Source organism: Hippoglossus stenolepis, chromosome 19 (assembly GCF_022539355.2).
Source record: "Hippoglossus stenolepis isolate QCI-W04-F060 chromosome 19, HSTE1.2, whole genome shotgun sequence".
Lineage (NCBI taxonomy): Eukaryota > Metazoa > Chordata > Actinopteri > Pleuronectiformes > Pleuronectidae > Hippoglossus > Hippoglossus stenolepis.
Genome location: NC_061501.1, coordinates 7,180,519 through 7,200,190, shown reverse-complemented (window position 1 = coordinate 7,200,190; position 19,672 = coordinate 7,180,519). Strand labels below are relative to the sequence as shown.

The following is a 19,672-nucleotide window of genomic DNA, read 5'->3' as shown; positions in this document are numbered from 1 at the left end:
GTAACTGTGTCTACGTCCATTTTTTTCTGCTCATGTGGTTGTAATTACTACTGTAATTTACATCTCTGTAGGTGGCCATTAAATATAGCTTTAAGCCATAAATTAAATCCATTCTCAACAATGTAGCACTTGCAATGTGGGAAAGTCCTTCACACATTTACAGCAATGTCTAATTGTCTTCAGCCAACATTTCCACCTATGTAGAATATGTGAGGATTTGCCTAAAAGGCGGCATCAGATGGACCGACGTCCACCACCAACAACACACTGGGTGCTGTCTCTCTCCAGTCTGTAGTCCAAACACAAGTCTCATGTCTGGGCCACACTGGCTGCATGTGTAGCGTGTGACCGCTCTGTTGCTGATCTACAGGAAATGTAATAAATATAGACATTGAAACTGTGGTGAAAGATCATTTTCAGTTTATTTCGCTGTGAACCACTCGCGGACGTGGAGAAAATAGGCGTGATTCTTTAAGAGTAGCGTGACTCACACGCAGGAGATGCACCTGAGACAGGCAGTGTAGCCCCTCTAACCTGACAACATGGGCGTCGAAATGAAAGGCAAGACAACCTGTGACGCACATGTGCCGCTCACGCTTCAGGATGGCTGCTTTCTACCCGTTTAGTGAGAGAGGTTTAGTGCTGCTGCTTTTTCACGGGCTTCAATCTCTACACACTGTTGAAGATGCATGTTGTAATAATTGCTGTCATATTGTGAGATAGTTGTAAGCTAATATTTATATATCCTCCATATCCTGCGTCTGATTGCGGCTGTACTGTCCACAGCTCCCCCACACAATATGTGCTCCGGTCTAATCTATGATGCGTTGACCCAGACACTAATACATTTCAGCAACAGTTGACCTTTGTCAGGATGACAGTGTTTTGATGAGGAGACCTGTAGCTAAACGCCGGATGACAGCCTGGTCGTGTAAGATGTGATTGCTGCCACAGGGTGTGTCAGAGCCTGGCAGAAAAAACCGAAGAGAGAAACTGGGTTGTTAACATTCATGGGAAATGATCACGGTGTCAAAGGCAGAGGCCATGTGTCATCTGTCACACTGGCCGTCTTCTCTTCATCCCTCTGATGGATGGATGGATGGATCTTTCTTTCTTTCACCTGTGTCCACTTTTGTCAGAAGTTACACAAAGGCACATTCACTTCATTATGACTATGACTGTCATTGCTGATCAGATGTGAAAGAGTTTTTTAATCAGACCATGAACATAAGCAGCATATAAACAATAAAAAAATGATAATGCACATATACTATTGTTTGATCCGGAGAGATTTATCAAGAAACAAATGAGAGTGATTATAAGTTAAATTCGATTTATTTTGAACAAGATAAGTAGACTTTGGCGTCTTTCACAGCTCCCTTAGTTTATTTGGATTTTCAGATTTTTCAGTTTAGACTGAAGTGTGAAAGGTGCCTCGAAACAAGGATCAAACTAACCATGGTTCAGATCTTTGCATTGTGAACACAGTTTATTGATAGTTCAGGCTTTTGGACCAGTTGCAGGAAGTCGAGACATCATTAAACAGTAGAAGAAGAAAGCGGTACCGGCTTACAGGATTGCTTTGAGTCTTTACCTCCCATTATATAATGTTTGAATGATGAGGAAGTTCATTTGGAGCATTCGGACTAGGGTTGAGTACTGCGGCTGATGTTGGTAACAAAACTAATGATATGAACTGCCAAACTTACGTCTACAAACCTTTCAATGTCAAGTAGGTAGATTCAGCCCACGTATGTGATGACAAAAGGACGTATATATGTCATACAAAAGTTTTTAGTCCACTCCCTAAATTACAATGTGAAACCAAAACTGACCTGAATGTAAACACAGTGGACCATGGTCTGGACTTTCAGGTGAGAAAACACCCTTAGAAGAACTTTTTCTTAGCATCATGTGTGTATAAATAGCTCTCGGACAGATTTGGCATCATGAAGCAGAGAAGTGCTACATATTAGCATATCCCCGCTCTTCAACCACCTGTCCGTCCCGCCTTCTGTGGGGTGGGCGGCCCAAAGCACCTGAGCTGCTGGCCCTTCCCTGCCGCCCTGCCACCCCTCTGTTGTGAATGTGAGCTTTAATGGGCAGCCTAAATCACTGACCTGTCACTTTGCGCCTTCATTCAGATTAATGTGCACTCCAATGGTCCAGGCATTAAGCCCCACAGGTCCTCTCAATGACACACCTCAGTGCTCTGTGGCTCAGCACTCATAACACACACACCCACACACACTCACAAGGAAAAGCCAATACAGCAGTGCACTGCAACCTTGGGAAGAGAAGAGTTGCTATGGAAAGAGGGAAACAATGGGAGTCAAATGTATCTGTGGATGTATCCAATAACAACACAACCGTGTCCTCAATCGTTACCTCATCTCACCCTCCTTCAGCCTGCAGCCGATACACACACGACATGGAGAACAGCTTATCTTGATTCATAACATCAGTTTTCATTCAACTGTCCAGGAGATTTTAAGTGAATTACTGATATGAGACAAAAGATGTGATAAATAAGAGGATGATTTCCAAAACTACGAACAAAGAAATACATGTGGTGTTTATTAGTCAAACCCGATGGATGGACACTTGTATATTCATACATTTTCCTCCATTAAAAACTGTTTTTTGGAAACATTTATGGAAAATGTTCCTGACATGTGTCTGCTCTGTTTATCCCGAACAATTTAATTAAATATGTGTTGTTCACACCCAGAGTCTCAAAAGTCCCATTCATTGTCCAAACACGTCTCACCCAGAAGTGTCAGCTGTGACAATGAATTAATGGCTCTTACTATTTTCTTGGGACAACTTCTGTAGTGACAACAGATGTTGTTGTGTCTATAAGTCACACTGGTGTCGACTCTTCTTTGTTTTAACTCCTGGAGTGATTCTCAGTGGCACTGGGGGGGGATTCTATTGAAAATACTGTTGTTTTATCATCTGTTTGAGAGAACCTGAGGGGGGACATATGAAAGGATGTTCTGCCCCCATTTGGTAGGAGAGAGAAGTGCAACTCTCAACATTAAGGGCTGTGACCTCATATAGCACCAACGCTTACTGCCCAGATGATTAACAGTACACATCAACAAAATTACAATATTTACAACATTGATTAGAACATATACAACTCAGTTAAATGATGCAGGTATATATGAGTATACCCATGTTAAAGGTGGATGTAAACAGTAATAGTGTTGACATTGTTGGTTTTCAATAAGCAATATCTTGATGATAAATGAATCTAATGATTGGGGCACTGATTATTATTGATATGATGTTCGGAAGGAAAACACAGGATTGACTTAATGCAAAGTTTCTGCTCTATTTTCTGTAGATTTGATTTAGATGAAGCCAGACATGACTAGGAGGAAATAAACCCTAATCTTTTCAACTAGCCAGACATTTCTCTATGAAATTAGTTTTTTTTGTGTGTGTGTTTGTAAAGTGCCAGTGATTTTAAGGCTGTAGACGGTTGGACAAGACATTAGGTGATGTGAGAAAGAACCATTGATTCATTACCATTTAAAATAGGTTTGAAACTGAGTGTTTATATTCAGCAACTTGTTGCCTCTGTCCTAATATAAGACTGTATCACTCTTCATCTGTGGCTTTTATAGAAAAACATACAGAATTTCTTTGACAAAATCAGTTTCAAACAATATTGATTAGGCCAGAATGTGCCCGGTTGTAACCTCTTCTGCAGTTTTCCATGCATAAAATGCAACAACAAAAAAATACCTAAGCAAATGATTTGTGTATATGCTGAAAAGGACCTGGGCCCAGTACAGATCTCTGTGGGACACCCATGGATTGACACAGTGGGATAAAGCCATAATCACCGATTGTGACCGAGGTGAGAATGAGCGGTTAAAAGTCTCTGTGTTTAGTTTATGCAGTAGGATGTTAGGATAAACATAATGGAGCCCAGAATTGAAATTAGAAAATGTACATATGTAAAGTCATAACCCATGTAATCAGATCCAAAGCTAAATTATTCAGCCACAGTCAAGCTCACTCTCTAAATATTCTGGATCTTCTCTCCATACCGCTTCGGCTCATTCACTTTCACAAGCAGTACATGTGGGCACAGGACTTGTCTCTAATATTTCAAACACCGGGACAAGTGCTCTTTTTACAGGGACAAGAAATAGTCCTTCAAATAGCCTTTTCTCAGAACAAATCATTTCTGTCCTCCTCTCCACTGAAGAGAGACCCCTCACACAGTACCGAATGGTGCTTGATTTTTTTATGGCATTGTTAAAGGGGTAATCATAGTGTCATTTGCCACTGTGATCACTGTGAACTGGCCTCCCTTGGTTAGGCCTTGTTATAATTTCCAGACCCCTGGTTGAGAGCAGCTCTGTATTGCACCAATTAGAGCGGTGAGTCATATGTCAGCGGCTACAGGAGAATTCAGCCTCTTCCACTTTGAGCTATAAATCCATGTCTGGCTGTTACACCATCAAGGTCTATTGTCGCTGTGCTGGTGACTGACAGGTGGTAGTCAGGCACATGTTGGGCGATGTGGTCAAGTGTGTGTGTGTGTATGTGTGCATGTGTGTGCCTCTGTGAGCGACAAGGTGAAAGGTCCGGGTTTTTAATTCAGTGTTACATTAAACTCACCCTTAAATGCTTTCTTGTAGTCTACTTTGTGTAACTAATGTATAATCTGAGAATGACACACTATTACTTCTTCAACAAAGCAAGTACACTAAAGTAGCATCTGCACTTTTCCATCAGTGCACAGTGAGTAAACAACAAAAAGACCAATGTTTTCTCCCTTAGAATATCCATCGAACTCCCTCCCAGTAATGTCAGGGACTCGGCCCGACCCCCAAGGCTTAATTAGATTAATGGAAGAGGAGCAGAGCATCTAATGACCTATCTCTCTGCATCACTGGATGGCGGAAAGATGGGGAGTGCATCAACTCTCGCTGGTTCCTCTTCCCCTCGCCCTCCCCTCAGCCCCAGACAAGTCAATGATCCTTTAGCACGCTTGGAGATACATTACATGAAGCCCACGGCTGCAGTCGAGACCCCGTCTGCAGCGCTGCGGCATTTTCACTGCTCGGTCTCCCGTGTGACAAGAGGAGTGGAACAGCGAGGAAACGGGCTGAGGGGATGGGCAATAGAGGCGTAATTAGATTCCTAATGACGAGAGAGAATGTCTCACGGAGATAAGAGATAAACAGAAACAGGAAAATATGCAAAGATAATGAAAACGACAACGACGAGAGATTTGTGAGCAGAAATTGCCAAACTTACAGTTTCTCTCTGTATCAGCTGTATCAGTCTATTCATGTTGTTGATTCCACATATACTGGAAGTCTAGTAGCAAGACAATCAATCAATCCATCAAATTTGTCTGTGTCACAATTTGCCTCATAGGCTTATCTACCAACAACGTTATCTACCCTAACGAGTAATGAAAAACTAACCAAAAAAAAGGTTAACAGTGGAAGAAATGCGTTGAAACGCAAGTGAGGGATTACTCTCCGAGGATGGACCGAAGTGCAGTAGAGAATAGAGAACTTCACATTTTGATAGTGCGGATGTCAGTACTGTAATACTCTAAGGTGTAGTTCCTCTGATGGCCACAAGATGGTAGCACCAAGAAATCTACGGTAATTAAAAATCTGACTATTATTGTTTTTATTACCATTATTAATAATAATAATGATAATAAACTATATTTATAATATATATTTACAATTATAATTATTATTATTATTATTAAATTTACAAATTAATGTATGTCAAACCAGCTTTAATTTAAAGCCACAGTCTTTTCTTTACTAAAGGCTGAGCTACTGACAGACACACACACATGCTCCATTAGTTTTGGGCCTGCCACTCAAACTTTATAATAAATCTGAATTTTGTTTTCTGTGTTTCACTCCAGTAATGAAATAATGTCTGCCTAAAGTCACAGAGATTATTTAGATCATTTAGTTTAGTTTAGTAAAAGTGCTGTGTGCATGGATGAATTTATTTTCTTGCAGCAAACTGAAGACTGTAAACAGTCTGTGCTGCAGTGTAGGCGACCAGATGCTGAGCTCCTCACACATGCACTCAGATGCATTGGTACAGGCACTGCTCCAGGGCCTCAGCCCTGCTTTAGTGGTCACCCATAAGCCTATTGCGATCACTTATGAGATGGTGATGTGCTTAGATGTCACTGGTGATGGTGGGGGCTATTCAGCGTGCTAGAGTATTAGTGGTGCTAAAAGGAGTAATACCATCAGGACCAGCGTGGTGCTTTAACAGAGGGGGAGAAGAAGAAGAAGTAGAGCTGGACAGGCAGAAAAGGGGAGGGTTAAGCCCGGAGGAGGGGATCTTGTGGGGCAAGAGGAATCCGTGCATTCCCCTCGTACAGGTGGAAGAGAACACAGCAGATGCACCTTTAGGTTTCTAGAAATGTTTAGTAAATTCAAGGGCCTCCTCAGTGGCCCGAAGGTCCCAACGGCTCCTGGGACCACCAGAGTGGCCCCCGACCCAGCTCCAGCTCCGGCTCCAGATCCGGCTCGGCTCCAGCTCCAGATCCGGCTCCAGCTCCAGATCCGGCTCCAGCTCCAGCTCCAGCTCCAGCTTCAGCTCCAGCCGAGGTAAGACGTGCTGAAAGAAGGGAAAAGTGGGTTTTATATTCAGTTTCACAAGCTTCTGATACTTTCAATTCATCCCTGCTGTATTGAGAGCTGTTGTATTTTGTGGAGCAGCTTTCATACTGTTCACTTTGTGCCAGTAACAGCAGCAGCAGCAGCCAAAGCTAAAATCCCAGCTGCGAAAAATGAAATCCTGCATCCAGCTTGTAAACCAGCAGATTTTGTTACATTTGATTCTTCTGAGATCTCAAGTGTTGAAATCATTCTTCGGCATTTCACATTCATTTCACCTCAAACTTGGCCCTTTTTAAGAAGTCTCCATCAGGCGAGGTGGTAATTTGTCAAATGCAAAATTCACTTTCTTAAAAAAACTTCTGTAAATTAAAGGGTCTCTCTAATGATTGTGGTTTGAGTAATGAAGCCGAACATGTTGGTTTGTCTCGTAGGAGGCGAAGGCGGCCGATCAGGGGAATGAGGCCAAACCGCAGGGTAAGTCATCGTTTATTTGAGAGGCTGAAATGACACATAGAGAAGCTGAATTACTGTACGCCCCTTTTTGTTTGACTTCGTGTCAACTGGGCTGTCTTCAGCTCTCTGCCCTCTGCTTTCCTTGGACCAAAGCCTGTGGTTAGATACTGGGAAGGCTCTTTAACTCATGGGAGCCTCATGAATATGGTGTTTACTTACTAAAAGGCTTATCTAAATTCAGTTTTGACACCCACTCTCTTCAGAACATGCTCTGACTAGGCTACTTCAACAGTAAATACACATCAGTGCTGATTATAATATCTTTATTCAGTTGAAATACAATTACCTCAACAATTCTAGCAACCATATCAAGGTATTTTAGTTGTTGTGACGCTTATTCTGCTCATTTTAAGAATTGTGAAGCTTCAGGTGACTGTGATTAGCTTTTTCTGCACTTGTCGGGCATAATTCATGATCAAGATGACATGTATATTGATTTAACGATTGCCATGAACATATATCTATTGATTTAACAGATTAATTGAATCTCTGTGACTTGCTAAGTGTGTTGTTTTCGGTTTAGACACCTACGTCTTGTAGAGTCAAGCACAATAGGTGGGTCTTCAAGGGCAGCATGAATGTGAAGAATATTAATATACCCCCCAAACTATTAAATTAACTCAAACTATCCTCTGTCTGTTGCACATGCTTGAACAAAAATCTGGCTTGTTGGACATGGTTAATCGTCACATTGAATCTGTCTTTGTTACTCTTTCCTCTACAGTTGTGTGTTTAACAAGTACAGCAATGATGCCACAAGAGAATCAAACTAAACAAAAACTAAAGCGCTCTTTCTTGAAATCATGCTTAGATACATAGAGCTGGCAGGCCAGTTGGCTGGTACTTTATGTTTCCCAAGAAGGAAAAAGCCAAGTCAGCTACTGTCAGGATCATTTTTAAGGTTTTTTTAAGATAATGACAGATACAAAGTGCTTTACCATAAAACAGTCAGAAAAAAGTGAACGCAAACTGACAAGATGTACTGAATAAAATTAAAGTCTGGAGGCGATTTTCCAAAATCTTTCTCTTCTCCTTTCTCAGAGTCAACTCCTGTTCCAGCCCCAGCCCCAGGCCCAACCCCTGCTCCAGCACCTGGCACTACAGCAGCTCCAACTAACCCTAATCAAGCCGGACCTGATGAGTAAGTCCTTTGTGCTGAAGTTTCCAGTTGATTTAGCGACACAGTTGTACAAGTGGCTTTTTACCAGAGCTGTTGTGTGGATGAATAAGATCTAGGACACAAGACTAAATGAAATTAAAGAGAGTAGATATAGAGTATTATACTCTTAGATTCCACCTACGAAACACACTCCTGGATCAACACTGATCCACCAAACCAGTATCAAATTAATCACCTGTCAGATTCCCTGGCAAGATGGCAGACAGAGACAGAAACCCTGAGAGATGAACCAGCATGTTAGATCTTTATCCCCTGGTGCTATATGCATGTTCACAGAGGGACGGCCAGAAAGTGGATTAAAAGCTTTTCAGCTTTTTAGCGTTAAGAAGCTCACCATAGCTACCTCTGCTCCAGCAATACAAACCATGAAGGGTGACAAGAGATTTGATGCTCACAGTCGTAAACACTTTTACAAATGAGAAAACATGTAAATGTTTCATCAGTGGATAATAAGGGGGGTGGGATGTAGGAGCTAGGGGCTCTGCAGTTAGAAATGTGCACCTCTAGTCTGAGTGAGGTGTGGAATAAATAGCATGAGAGCGTCAGGAGTTCACAGGTGATGCACTGCACTCCACAGCAGGGCGAGCCTGGTGTGAGCTCTTTATTGACATGTTAGAAACGGACCTCATTCACCTCAGATGAACACAATGCAGTGCCTGATGATAGAGATCATGTTTAATGTTACAAGCAGCGATCTGGTCCAGTGACAGAATTATGACCTGCACTGGCGACCATCAAGATGTGTTTTGTTTGTTGTTCAAATTCGGTTGTCCAACTAATTACCGTATAGAGTACACATAAGTTATTCTGTGGTGCAGCTTTAGAACCAGAGAGTAGTGCAGCCTTAGAACCAGACAGTACTGCAGCTTTAGAACCAGAGAGTAGTGCAGCCTTAGAACCAGAGAGAAGTGCAGCCAGCTTGAACCAGAAAGAGAGTGTGCAGCTTTAGAACCAGAGTAGTTTAGAGTAGAATCAGTTAGAGTAGATGGTTAGTACAGCCAGAGAACCAGAGATGTAGTTTTAGAACCAGAGAGTAGTGCAGCCTTAGAACCAGAGAGTAGTGCAGCCTTAGAACCAGAGAGTACTGCAGTACTGACTCCTTTTACTTTCTATCAGTAAATCATAATAAAACCCACTTTTCTGCACTGAGTTCATCAGCAGCATAGTGCTCCAATACCCCACGTAAAGACCATGTCCAACGTGGTGTCAGGGAAAAGGTATTGATGTCCCCATTTGAGTTCTTGTCCGTTACTGTGTCACTTGTTAATTAGAATAAGCTTGTTTTAATTCATTTAAGAGCTGAACTCAGACATGTGATAGAGATTTGCTGAAGAGCGTTCTGCGCAGTCACTCCTGGATCCCCTGGTCAGCCAGATGTATTGCTAAAGTTTGCCCACTAGAAGGCGACACACGAACACCGACCTGCTGTCTGCACTGCTGAGTGTGTATCAGCTGAGTCTTTGCTACACAGTCAGAATGTCTTTACTTGACACTTAAAATCACACCATAGCTTCTGCTTAATGGTGCCCATCAATAAAAAACAGCTACAGGAAGGGTTGAGCAGGGATTAGTGAGGCGGGGGGAGCAGTTTTGGGTGGAGGGGCAGGTATATGTGGGAGGTTGATAGCTTTTCTCATCAGAAAGCAGCTCCGGTGAAAACTGTAGACTCGGGACGTGGGTTGTTCAGAGATAATATGCTTCTATTTCTGTTTCACAAATTAAATTCATGAACCTTGGCTGCACTGTCTAAATAGACTCATGCCACCAGGGACAAGCGTCAACATTTTCATTTTAACTTATATTTCTATTGCAGTTTGGGTGAAGTGACCCTTTTAAATAAATAAATAAATCAGTGACCTTCTCTACTCCTTATCAGGTGAAGTCAATCCTTTCAGAAACTAAAACCTCCTGTAAAAATCTAGTTTTATAATGATTTATCAGAGGAATCAACATGTGTACTGTGTCACTGTAAATAAATATGCAGCAGCTCACCTGTTCACTGTGTAGAAAGCATTTAGGTCAATAAGTCAGATCACGTCATGTCACATCAGCAGATGATTCCACTGCTGCTGTGACTCAGTAGATATTCTATCAAGTCAGAGTAAAGCAGCTGCAGTCAGATATGTGTGTTCAGTGAGGTCTGTGTTGCTGCTGCGACGTTGAAGTAGACAGAACTCGGCAAAGTCTGTATGGTGCTCAGATTGTAACGTATAGATAATAATTGCCTGAATGAGCGCGATTAGAGTTCAGGCCCCAGAAAATGCGTAAAAAATGCTAAAACTACAGCAGCCCTGAAATGCAAAACACAACAGCAAATCACAAAACACATCAGCAAATCAAAAGGGAAAACAACAAAACACAATGACAAATTAGAAAACAATGACAAATCCCAAAGCACAAAGACATTCATCCTAAACAGCAAAGGTAGGTACCTGCTACGAACAAGGCTCATTGCTGATTGGACGCACGCGATGTGCAGACAAAACCTGTTTTGTGAATTGTTGTTGTGGTTTGATTTGTACCTCAGGGCCACCATACAAATATACATATACCGTACATTACAGGAGCTGCAGAATCTGTGGGTGCATCATGAAGAACCACAACTGTCGCATGATTGCACGTCTGAAATATTGGCCATGAGTCATAGAAGTAGTAAGAATTGTACCTTAACACGTGAAATCAGACAAAAAGATGGTGGTCTGATGTTGGTGGTGTTTGGTGTTTTCCTCAGACCAGAGCAGCCCCCTCCTCCGCCCCCGCCCATCGTCATCAATAGGTACTCAGACGATCAGCTCCGGTCCATCATCAAGCAGATGAGGGAGAGACAGGCGCTGTACAAGGAGAAAGTGGTGGATCAGTACGCTTCTTCCCCTGAGATCACCCCTCCTGTCAGTGAGTACAATCTCAGCTTTACTCGTTTGGGTGGAGGCCGGGCAGAGCTCCTCTGCAGCACCAACCAGAGATAGTGTTATTTGATCTTGAACATTGCACTCAGTCTTGATATTGGTCTTTTCAGCACCTCTGCTCCGCAAAGACAACTACGCAATAGTCATAGAGGAGAGGAAGAGACAAGCCGAGGAGGATCGGATAAAGAAGGAGGAGGCGGATAAGAAGAAGAAAGAGGAGCAGGAGAAGAAGAAGAAGGAGAATGAGCAGAAGAAGAAGGAGGAGGAGGAGAAAAAGAAGGTGGAGAGGGAAGAAGAGAAGAAGTTGGAGAAATTGGACATGAAGACCAAGATGACCGAAACCGCGTGGCGCACTGTGGACACCATGCTGAAGCCGTTTGAGGACAGTATGGACTCTGTAGTGGGGATCACCATCGACCCTTTCACAGACCGCCACTACATCGCCTGGCTGAGCCTGGTGACCCTGGCCTTCAACTACAACACCTGGTTCGTCACGGCCCGCCTGTGCTTCCCGTACCACACGGCGACCGCCATCCCTTTCTGGTTCGCAATGGACCTGCTGGCCGACCTCGTCTACCTCATGGACTCCATCCTCTTCCAGTCCCGCAAGCAGTTTGTCAAAGGCGGAGACATCATAGTAAGTGTGACCGGTGATCATCAGTGAGAATGAATACGACACCATGCCCTTGTTCAGTAAATGCCCAATAACACATTTAGGTTCAGGACAATAGATAGACAATAGATTCTTTTTATAAGCACTTTTCCATAAACTTCTCCTCATAAAGCTCAAGTTATGTCACATAAAGGGATAGTTCAGCCAAAAATAAAAAAATCACTCATTATCTACTTACCTCTGTGCCAGTGGAGGGGTGGGTGAAGTGTTTGAGTTTCAGGGGTAAACAGTGTTGCAGCCAAATCCAATAAACTGGTGAGTAGATAATGAGTGAATTTCCATTTTTGGGTGAACTATCCCTTTAACTAATGAATAAATTCATTTTTAGATATAAATCCCCCCCGCAAGGATCAGAATTAATTACTTGTCTTTTTTAAATGATTTGTTTATTTAGTCTTCAAATCGTTTCGTATGATATTTGATCTTTCTCCTTCTCTTCCTCTCTGTCACACAGAAAATCATTCACTATTTATTCAATTATCAATATCAATTGTTAATTGTATTGATACAGCCCATAGTCACATATCACAATTTACCTCATACGTTGCAACATGCTATTAACCCTCGACTAGCCCTGAAACCGCAGCGAGGACAGGCTGCAACTGCGATGTGATGAAGAGGAGGAAAGAGAAGCTCCTTGTGTCATTCTTGTATTTTCTTCAGGCACTAATAAGGATTAGATCTTTATCATGTGTTGAGTTTTGTTGTTTTCCATTTGCCTGATGAAGACCAGGCAGCGTCTAAACTCACTTTTCTCCCTTTCAGAAAAACAGAGAAATGACTAAGAAGAACTACAGGGACTCAGAGAGATTCAAGGTATCGTAAAGTAAATTCTTTGACCTTTGGACTTGACTGTGAACTAACGTCAGCGACCGTCCTCATCCTGTCTCTTATCGTCAACAGATAGACATGCTGTGTCTCGTACCTTTCGACTTGCTGTACTTGCAGTTTGGATTCAAATCCATTTTCCGAGCCAATCGTCTGCTGAAGGTGAATTTACTCATGTATATGTTTGGAGAGGTTTTAATCCGACAACCCTGCAAACACACTGAGGTCATTTTGTTTGCTTCCCGTCATCGACCTTCTCATTATTGTCATCAAGGCGGATACGTTCTTTGAGTTCAGCGATCGTCTGGAGAGCCTCATGGCCAAGGCGTACATCTGGAGGTGAGTCACATGACAGGAAGTCACAACCTATGATAACGCCATTATTGTTGTCAATGTACACACTTCATGCACCCAGTGATTTAAAAAGAGCTTTTAACCCATGAAGGATGGACCAGTGGAAAGATGGAGGTGGTAGATAAAAGGAGGGTTTTCACTGGGACTATTTCCTCAGCAGAAAGTAGTTTGGGTGATAACTGTTGTGCGTGGATTTGGATTGTCCACAGGAACCATGACTCTTCTTTCTTTTAGTTCTTTAATGTTGTACCACTACTTTACATTTGCACTTTATTTCAGGGGTTACAAAACTCCCTGTATTAATCTACTGTATGATGGTTCATTATGGCACCATGGTGGTGAAGGAGCCACTTAATGGAAGCAAAGAGGAGCGGAGCACAGCGACACAGTTAACATCTTTCCTCCTCTGTCAGAGTGATTCGAACCATTGGTTATCTGCTCTTCATGCTCCACCTCAACGCCTGCTTCTACTACGTGGCCTCAGAGTACCAGGGCATCGGCAAAACTAAATGGGTCTACTCCGGCCTGGGCAGCGCGTGAGTACACTGCATCTGTCTTCCTGCTTGTGTTTGATTGTATGGGAGTATTTTCTCTTGCCTGCAATGTACACTAGTACTAGGAGTGTACAAAAATGACCAGTCAGTAAAAAGTAAAACAAGCGATCACCTACCAAACTGTTACTGACAAAGCTAAGTCTCATTATAGTGTCCTCTTCAAAAAGCCTCTTCAACACACTAGTGACTTACAGACAAAGTTCAACAGAAGTGAAGTTTCCATTTACAAAAACTGAGTTGGACGGAACTAAAAAGATGAGGAGTTTTGTGATGTTCCTCATTAAGGAAGTTGTTCAGATTTCCTAGGAATCAGATTTTACAGGTCAAAAATGTTTTTTAATAGTTCTCTGAGGGGGTGGCAGAGGCAAAGTGTGGAGGACCTTCCTCAGGCCACCACACAATCTCTAACTTCATTGTAAAATGATAATGTATGCCTTTTTAATCAGCTAATCATGAATAGCTCATCCAAACAGGCTTTAATAAACTTGTGTTTTTTGACAGAAAATATTAACTGTCATTATTTTATGATTAAGATTTAGCCATTATGTTGCACATTATGTTTTATTTATTTGTATGTTTCCCTTTTAAAGCTGAAAGCTTGTCAGCAGCTCTCAGCAGCGTCATGTGATTGGAAAGGTGTGTTAAATTATAACAGTTTGAGCTCTGAATTCAACATGATATATCTTATTTCTAGCATTTCTGGTTAGGAGAAAATCCAAAACATTAAAAAAGTATTGTCTTTCTGTGTTTGACATTTATACAAAAGTTTATTGTGTAACCCTGATTCAAGTTGCAAATGATCCAAACATTTTCCGATTGACATTTCATTTATATACAACACAGACCTTCAGAGAGTTAACTTCAGTGTTGGTTGCACAGTAACAGAGTTTTTAGTTGCAGTTTATAAAACCTCCATCACTGAGTGTCATCCAGAGAAAATGACGCGTGTTGTATGTTCCGTCTTTGCTGCCGCTGCAGTTACCTCAGCTGCTTCTTCTATGCGGAGAAGTCCCTGCTGATGATCGCTGAGCTGCCATTTCCAGACACCATGTTCGGACAGATCTTTCAGATGACTAACTACCTTTTTGGGGCATTCTTTATGTCCATCATTCTTGGCCAGGTAGTTTCTTTGTAATATTTTTTTATCATTTTAATAATGATATGGTCATGTTTTGGCATAAATGACGTTTTTCTTTTCTTCCTTTCTTTTATTTTTTTTAATTTTCATCTAAAAGTCGTAAAAATTTTGATTTCTTTCAAGAAACCTAAGCAACTGTAGGTTTCTTGAAAATTTGGCAGCAAAGACATCAAGGGAATTAAACTGTGCAGCGCTCTTGGAGGATGAGCATCCTTTGAATCGCATGCACACACACGCACACACACTCTCGTGTCTTCGTCAGGCCAGTTACAGCGAGCGTAGTTTGTGATGACCCCTTCTAACACCCCCCCCACCCTGTCCACAGGTACCTGCGTTGTTACTACTACGCTGTCCGCAGTCTGATCAACATCGGGGGTCTTAACGAGCCCCACACCGTCTTTGAGATTACCTTTCAGATGACTAACTTTTTCACGGGCGTCTTTGTGTTCTCCAGTCTGATCGGACAGGTAACATAGAGCCACACTGTGTCCGTTGCATGACCCATCACAGCGTCCTCAGTTCGTCTGAAACCCTGGTAGAAATTAGCGTCACTAAATCAGCTCGTCTTCATCTCCTCCCACATTTGTCTCGTTACTATGTAGTGATAGATGGAGGAAACCTGTCGTGGTAGAAATGTGGATGATCATTAGTCGTAACACTAGCACCTCACCATCCGTTGTTTTTCTTTCATGGTTCCCTGTGGGGTCTTAACTGTCAAAATGTTTAAGTAATTCATTCATCCAGTTCCACAGAGGTCTTCCTCTGTTCATATATTTGTTGTTTCCCGCCTTCTCATCTCAGATGAGAGATGTCATAGGTGCAGCCACAACCGGACAGACATACTTCCGAGCCTCCATGGACAACACCGTGGACTACATGGTGAACAACAACATCCCATTGACGGTGCAGAACAGAGTCCGCACCTGGTACACGTACACCTGGGACGCTCAGGGCATGCTGGGTCAGTACACTCTCCACAAAGTGTTCAGTTCGGTTTTTCTAGAAAATGTCACAAAGTCTGAAATGGACAGAGGTGTTATGTTTTTTGGGTTGTGCAAATGTTGGAATGTCCATCCGTTCATCTGTCTCATTCTTGGGAACACTGTCACTGCGCTTGAGTAGTTCACCATGAATCAAAACACGGTTCTGCTTCCCCTCCTGTGGCTCCAGACTCATGCAACGCCCAGTTGGGCCTCAGATTAAACTCTGTCTTTGTCATCTTCCTCCTTTCAGATGAGTCAGAGCTGCTGGACAAAATGCCTCTGGTGATGAGAACCGCCATCGCCGTGGACATCAACCTGGCCACCTTTCAGAAGATTGAACTTTTCAAGGTACAGCCACATGAAAAAAGACACCGCAAACAGGCAAACTGCAGGTTGGACGTGATGTCAGATAAATCCGTGTATTTTCCCTCAGGGCTGCGACCAGCAGATGTTGGTGGACATGTTGCTGAGGCTCAAGTCAATCGTCTACCTACCTGGAGACTTTGTGGTGAAGAAAGTGAGTGTGGAAAGTTACTGCTTACTGATGTTAGAGATGACTTTCTATGCTCATATGTGGGATCTTTATTTTTATTTGGGTTATTGTTTCTTAGTTCAAATCGTGGTTTGATCCAGATTTCATGTAAATCTCTGCTTCGGCCTGTGCAGGGTGACATCGGTAAAGAGATGTACATCATCAAAGGTGGAGCGGTGCAGGTTGTGGGAGGACCTGACAACAGCATTGTGTTTGTCACACTGAAGGCCGGCTGCGTGTTCGGAGAAATCAGGTCAGATGACGTCCAAATGCTTTGTTTTAAACATTGTGATAAACTCCAACAGTGATGTTTAACATGATGCTTCTAATGAGGAGATTATTCTTTAAGATTCACTCGCAAAGAAACACCAAGTAGGAATATTCACTGATGATTCTTTGATGTATTTTTTGGTCTCAGCCTGTTGCAGTCGTCCAAAGACGGAGGAAACAGGCGCACAGCTAACGTCAAAGCATACGGCTTCGCTAACCTCTTTGTCCTGGAGAAGAAGGACCTGTTTGACATCCTCGTCCACTACCCCGAGTCTCAGAAAGTTCTTGCCAGGAAGGGAAGGTGAGTCGTGCTTTTATCATCTGTTGTTACAGGTGTTTTTGTTATTCATTTTTTTCATTTTTTTTCTAGCAGTTGATCTTTATTTTTGAAATAGGGAACCAAGTAAAGTAAAATTCTCGCTTGACAGTAATAAAACAAATTATAAGAAATTCTAATCTTGGTTTTGTTATTTTTTATTTTACTCAATAACTGAAGGTTTAATTTTTGTCAGTCAGCAATGGCAGTATGCCGTTTCGCTCATATGTTACTTTGATATTTGGCAACAGGCTCATTTTATGAAACAAAAACAGGTTTGCAGACCATTTCTTGTCAGCTAGAAGTTTACTATTTGGTCCACAAGTTTCAGATGTCCCTTTTTACCTCCACCAAAGAGGTTGTGTTTTTCATTGCTCTTTGTTTGTCTGTTTGTTAGTTTGCAACTCGTTTTCTTGAAACTTAGTGGAGGGATGTGGTTTGGGCCAAGGAAGAACCCAATAACCTTTGGAGTGGATTTGATTAAGGGGCCAGATAGTTTTTTTCTTTTTCTTTTTCATTTTCTTAAACATTGCATAAATAATGAAAACCATCTGGTGCATATTAAAAGTTTATAACTATGAAAAGTTCAAATTTGGTGCAGATCCGGATAATGATCCAGATTTAGGCCCAATCCCATTTCACCCCTACCCTCACGTGTAGGGGTGGGCTGTCCCAATACCTGTTGGGACGGAGGGGTGGGGTCGAGGAGGGGGTGGGGCCGAGGAGGGGGTGGGGCTCTACACCCCTCCAAACGGAGATTTTTCAGACCCTCACTGCAAACGGAGGGGTACCCAGAATGCCTTGCGGATCACCGGCAAGCTGGGAGGGAGACCCACAAATGTAGTATTTTCTCCATTAATAAGGATTTTAAAATGACGTTAATATCTAAGTTTAATATCATTTCAATGTATTATGGTCACTTTTTTCACAACAACCTTAAAATAAAAGATCGCGAGCGCGCTAGCTTTAGCATACTGGCGTTAGCATGCTAGCGATCTTTTTTTTGCATGATATTCACGTATTTTCGCATCGGACTACCGATGACGTGTCGGCTTCTTGAAGGGCTGTCCTGTCCCAATTCATAGGGGAAGATTTCCACCACTATCCACATGATCTCAGTACAGTGGCCAATCAGCCTTGCGCTAGGGTTAGGGTTAGGGTTAGGATTGGGCGTGGCGAGAGCCAAACAAATGTTGGAAGTATCTTTTGCTACAAAGCGATCATTTAGGTTTTCAGACTACTTCTGTTTTGTTTTTTTTACATTTCTTATTGAAGAACTAGAAAATCAGCTATTAGAAGAAATAGAAATGTGTAGGATTTGTTGTAGTTATGCACTCCACTGATTTTTCTAATATTATGATACTTTTTTTTTTTTTTTTAATGTTATTTGTCTCTGCTCATTAGGTTTTGCAGTTTATATAATATCAGAAGACATTTCCGTCACAATGTGTATATGTGTGTGTGTGTGTGTGTGTAGGAAGCTGATGAAGGCCAAGGGTCCTACAGTAGCGAAGGCCGACGAGGAGAAGAAGAAGGGTCTCGCTCTGTTTGGACCCAAACCAGCGACGCCCAAACTGCTGCGAGCTGTCGGTGGAAACTTCAACAGAAATTTCATCAACAGGATGAAGGTAACGACTCTTCATTCATCTTTACCTGCCAAACCAAAGCATCTACATGTATTGAACATAACAAGTGATTCCTTCTGGTTTGGTTCTCTCTGTGTTGCAGGCTGCTGCAAGTGGACAATGATTTTTTCGTTTCTTATTATCTCTTTTTTGAGAGTGAATGTACAGCTTTATTTTCAATATCTTACTGCTCTTTTTTACTGACTGCTTTTTTGTGTTGTAGCACATCGTTTAAGAGTCAGTCACTAATCCATTTTTGGATTATTTTTTTGTAAATGCTTTTCAACTCATTTCACCGATGCTCTGAGGGCAGAGCAATTCAGGAATGTCAGTTTGTGATCCTATAAAATAGAAAATGCTGTAAATTATTATATTTTTGTTTTTTAAAAGAAAAGGGGCTGTTAAATGGCAAATTACGTGGCACCACTCTGTCTCGCCACACCCAAAAACAAAGCAATGAAACACACCATCTTAAAATAAACGTTAGGATTAAAATATAAAAATATGACAGAATGGAAACAATATAATATAATATATCAAGTATAGTAAGACTGTAAGACTGTATTAGAATAGCACGACAAATTATTGCAATACAACTCAAACAGAAAAAGGATTTAAACTAAAAGCCAATTTTACATATTTTAAAATATATGACATGTGCAATATTTGAATCCAAAGACTGCTGCCCCTAGTGGATACTGCCATTTTTTGTTTATGAGCATTCATTGGCTTTGTAGAGACAACCCATCATTGTAAATACTTGGATTGATTATGCTCAATCAATCTGATCCCTGTCTGTATCTGCTTCAATAAACGACCCCGCAACTTCACAACAGTTCACTCCCAGAATGATCATTTCTTCCCTTTTCGCTGGTTGTGCGTCTGTGTTTGTCGGTGCCCGTTCAGGTCTAATCCCGTCAGCCAGACGGGGACGCTGCGGGGACTAATTAACTAAGTGGTTGTGTTTGTGAAGTCTGCAGCCGGGAGGGACCGAAATAACCTCAGCACGGTCTAATTTTACACCATCTACTGTGATCCCGTTACCACCTTCATAACCACATTCACTGCCCATTCCGTTAGTAAACATGTCCGGCCAGAAATGAAAATCTGTTTCAAAAACCCTAATGGCAGAATTAATAACAAGTGAACCCACTTTACTTGCAAA

General features: G+C 42.0%; 1 protein-coding gene across 1 annotated transcript; it reads left to right on the top strand.

Annotated features, from left to right (window-relative positions):
- Positions 1-6,236: 6,236 nt before the first annotated feature.
- On the top strand, positions 6,237-19,342 carry LOC118098602 (cyclic nucleotide-gated cation channel beta-3). The gene is given in 18 exon segments (XM_035142603.2): positions 6,237-6,537; positions 6,540-6,623; positions 7,067-7,109; positions 8,190-8,289; positions 11,060-11,220; positions 11,345-11,871; positions 12,673-12,723; positions 12,811-12,897; positions 13,010-13,074; positions 13,503-13,625; positions 15,107-15,248; positions 15,583-15,742; positions 16,015-16,112; positions 16,198-16,281; positions 16,431-16,549; positions 16,715-16,867; positions 18,360-18,510; positions 18,611-19,342. Coding segments are annotated over 18 exon segments (2,271 nt in total). The 5' UTR covers positions 6,237-6,435; the 3' UTR covers positions 18,632-19,342.
- Positions 19,343-19,672: the final 330 nt, after the last annotated feature.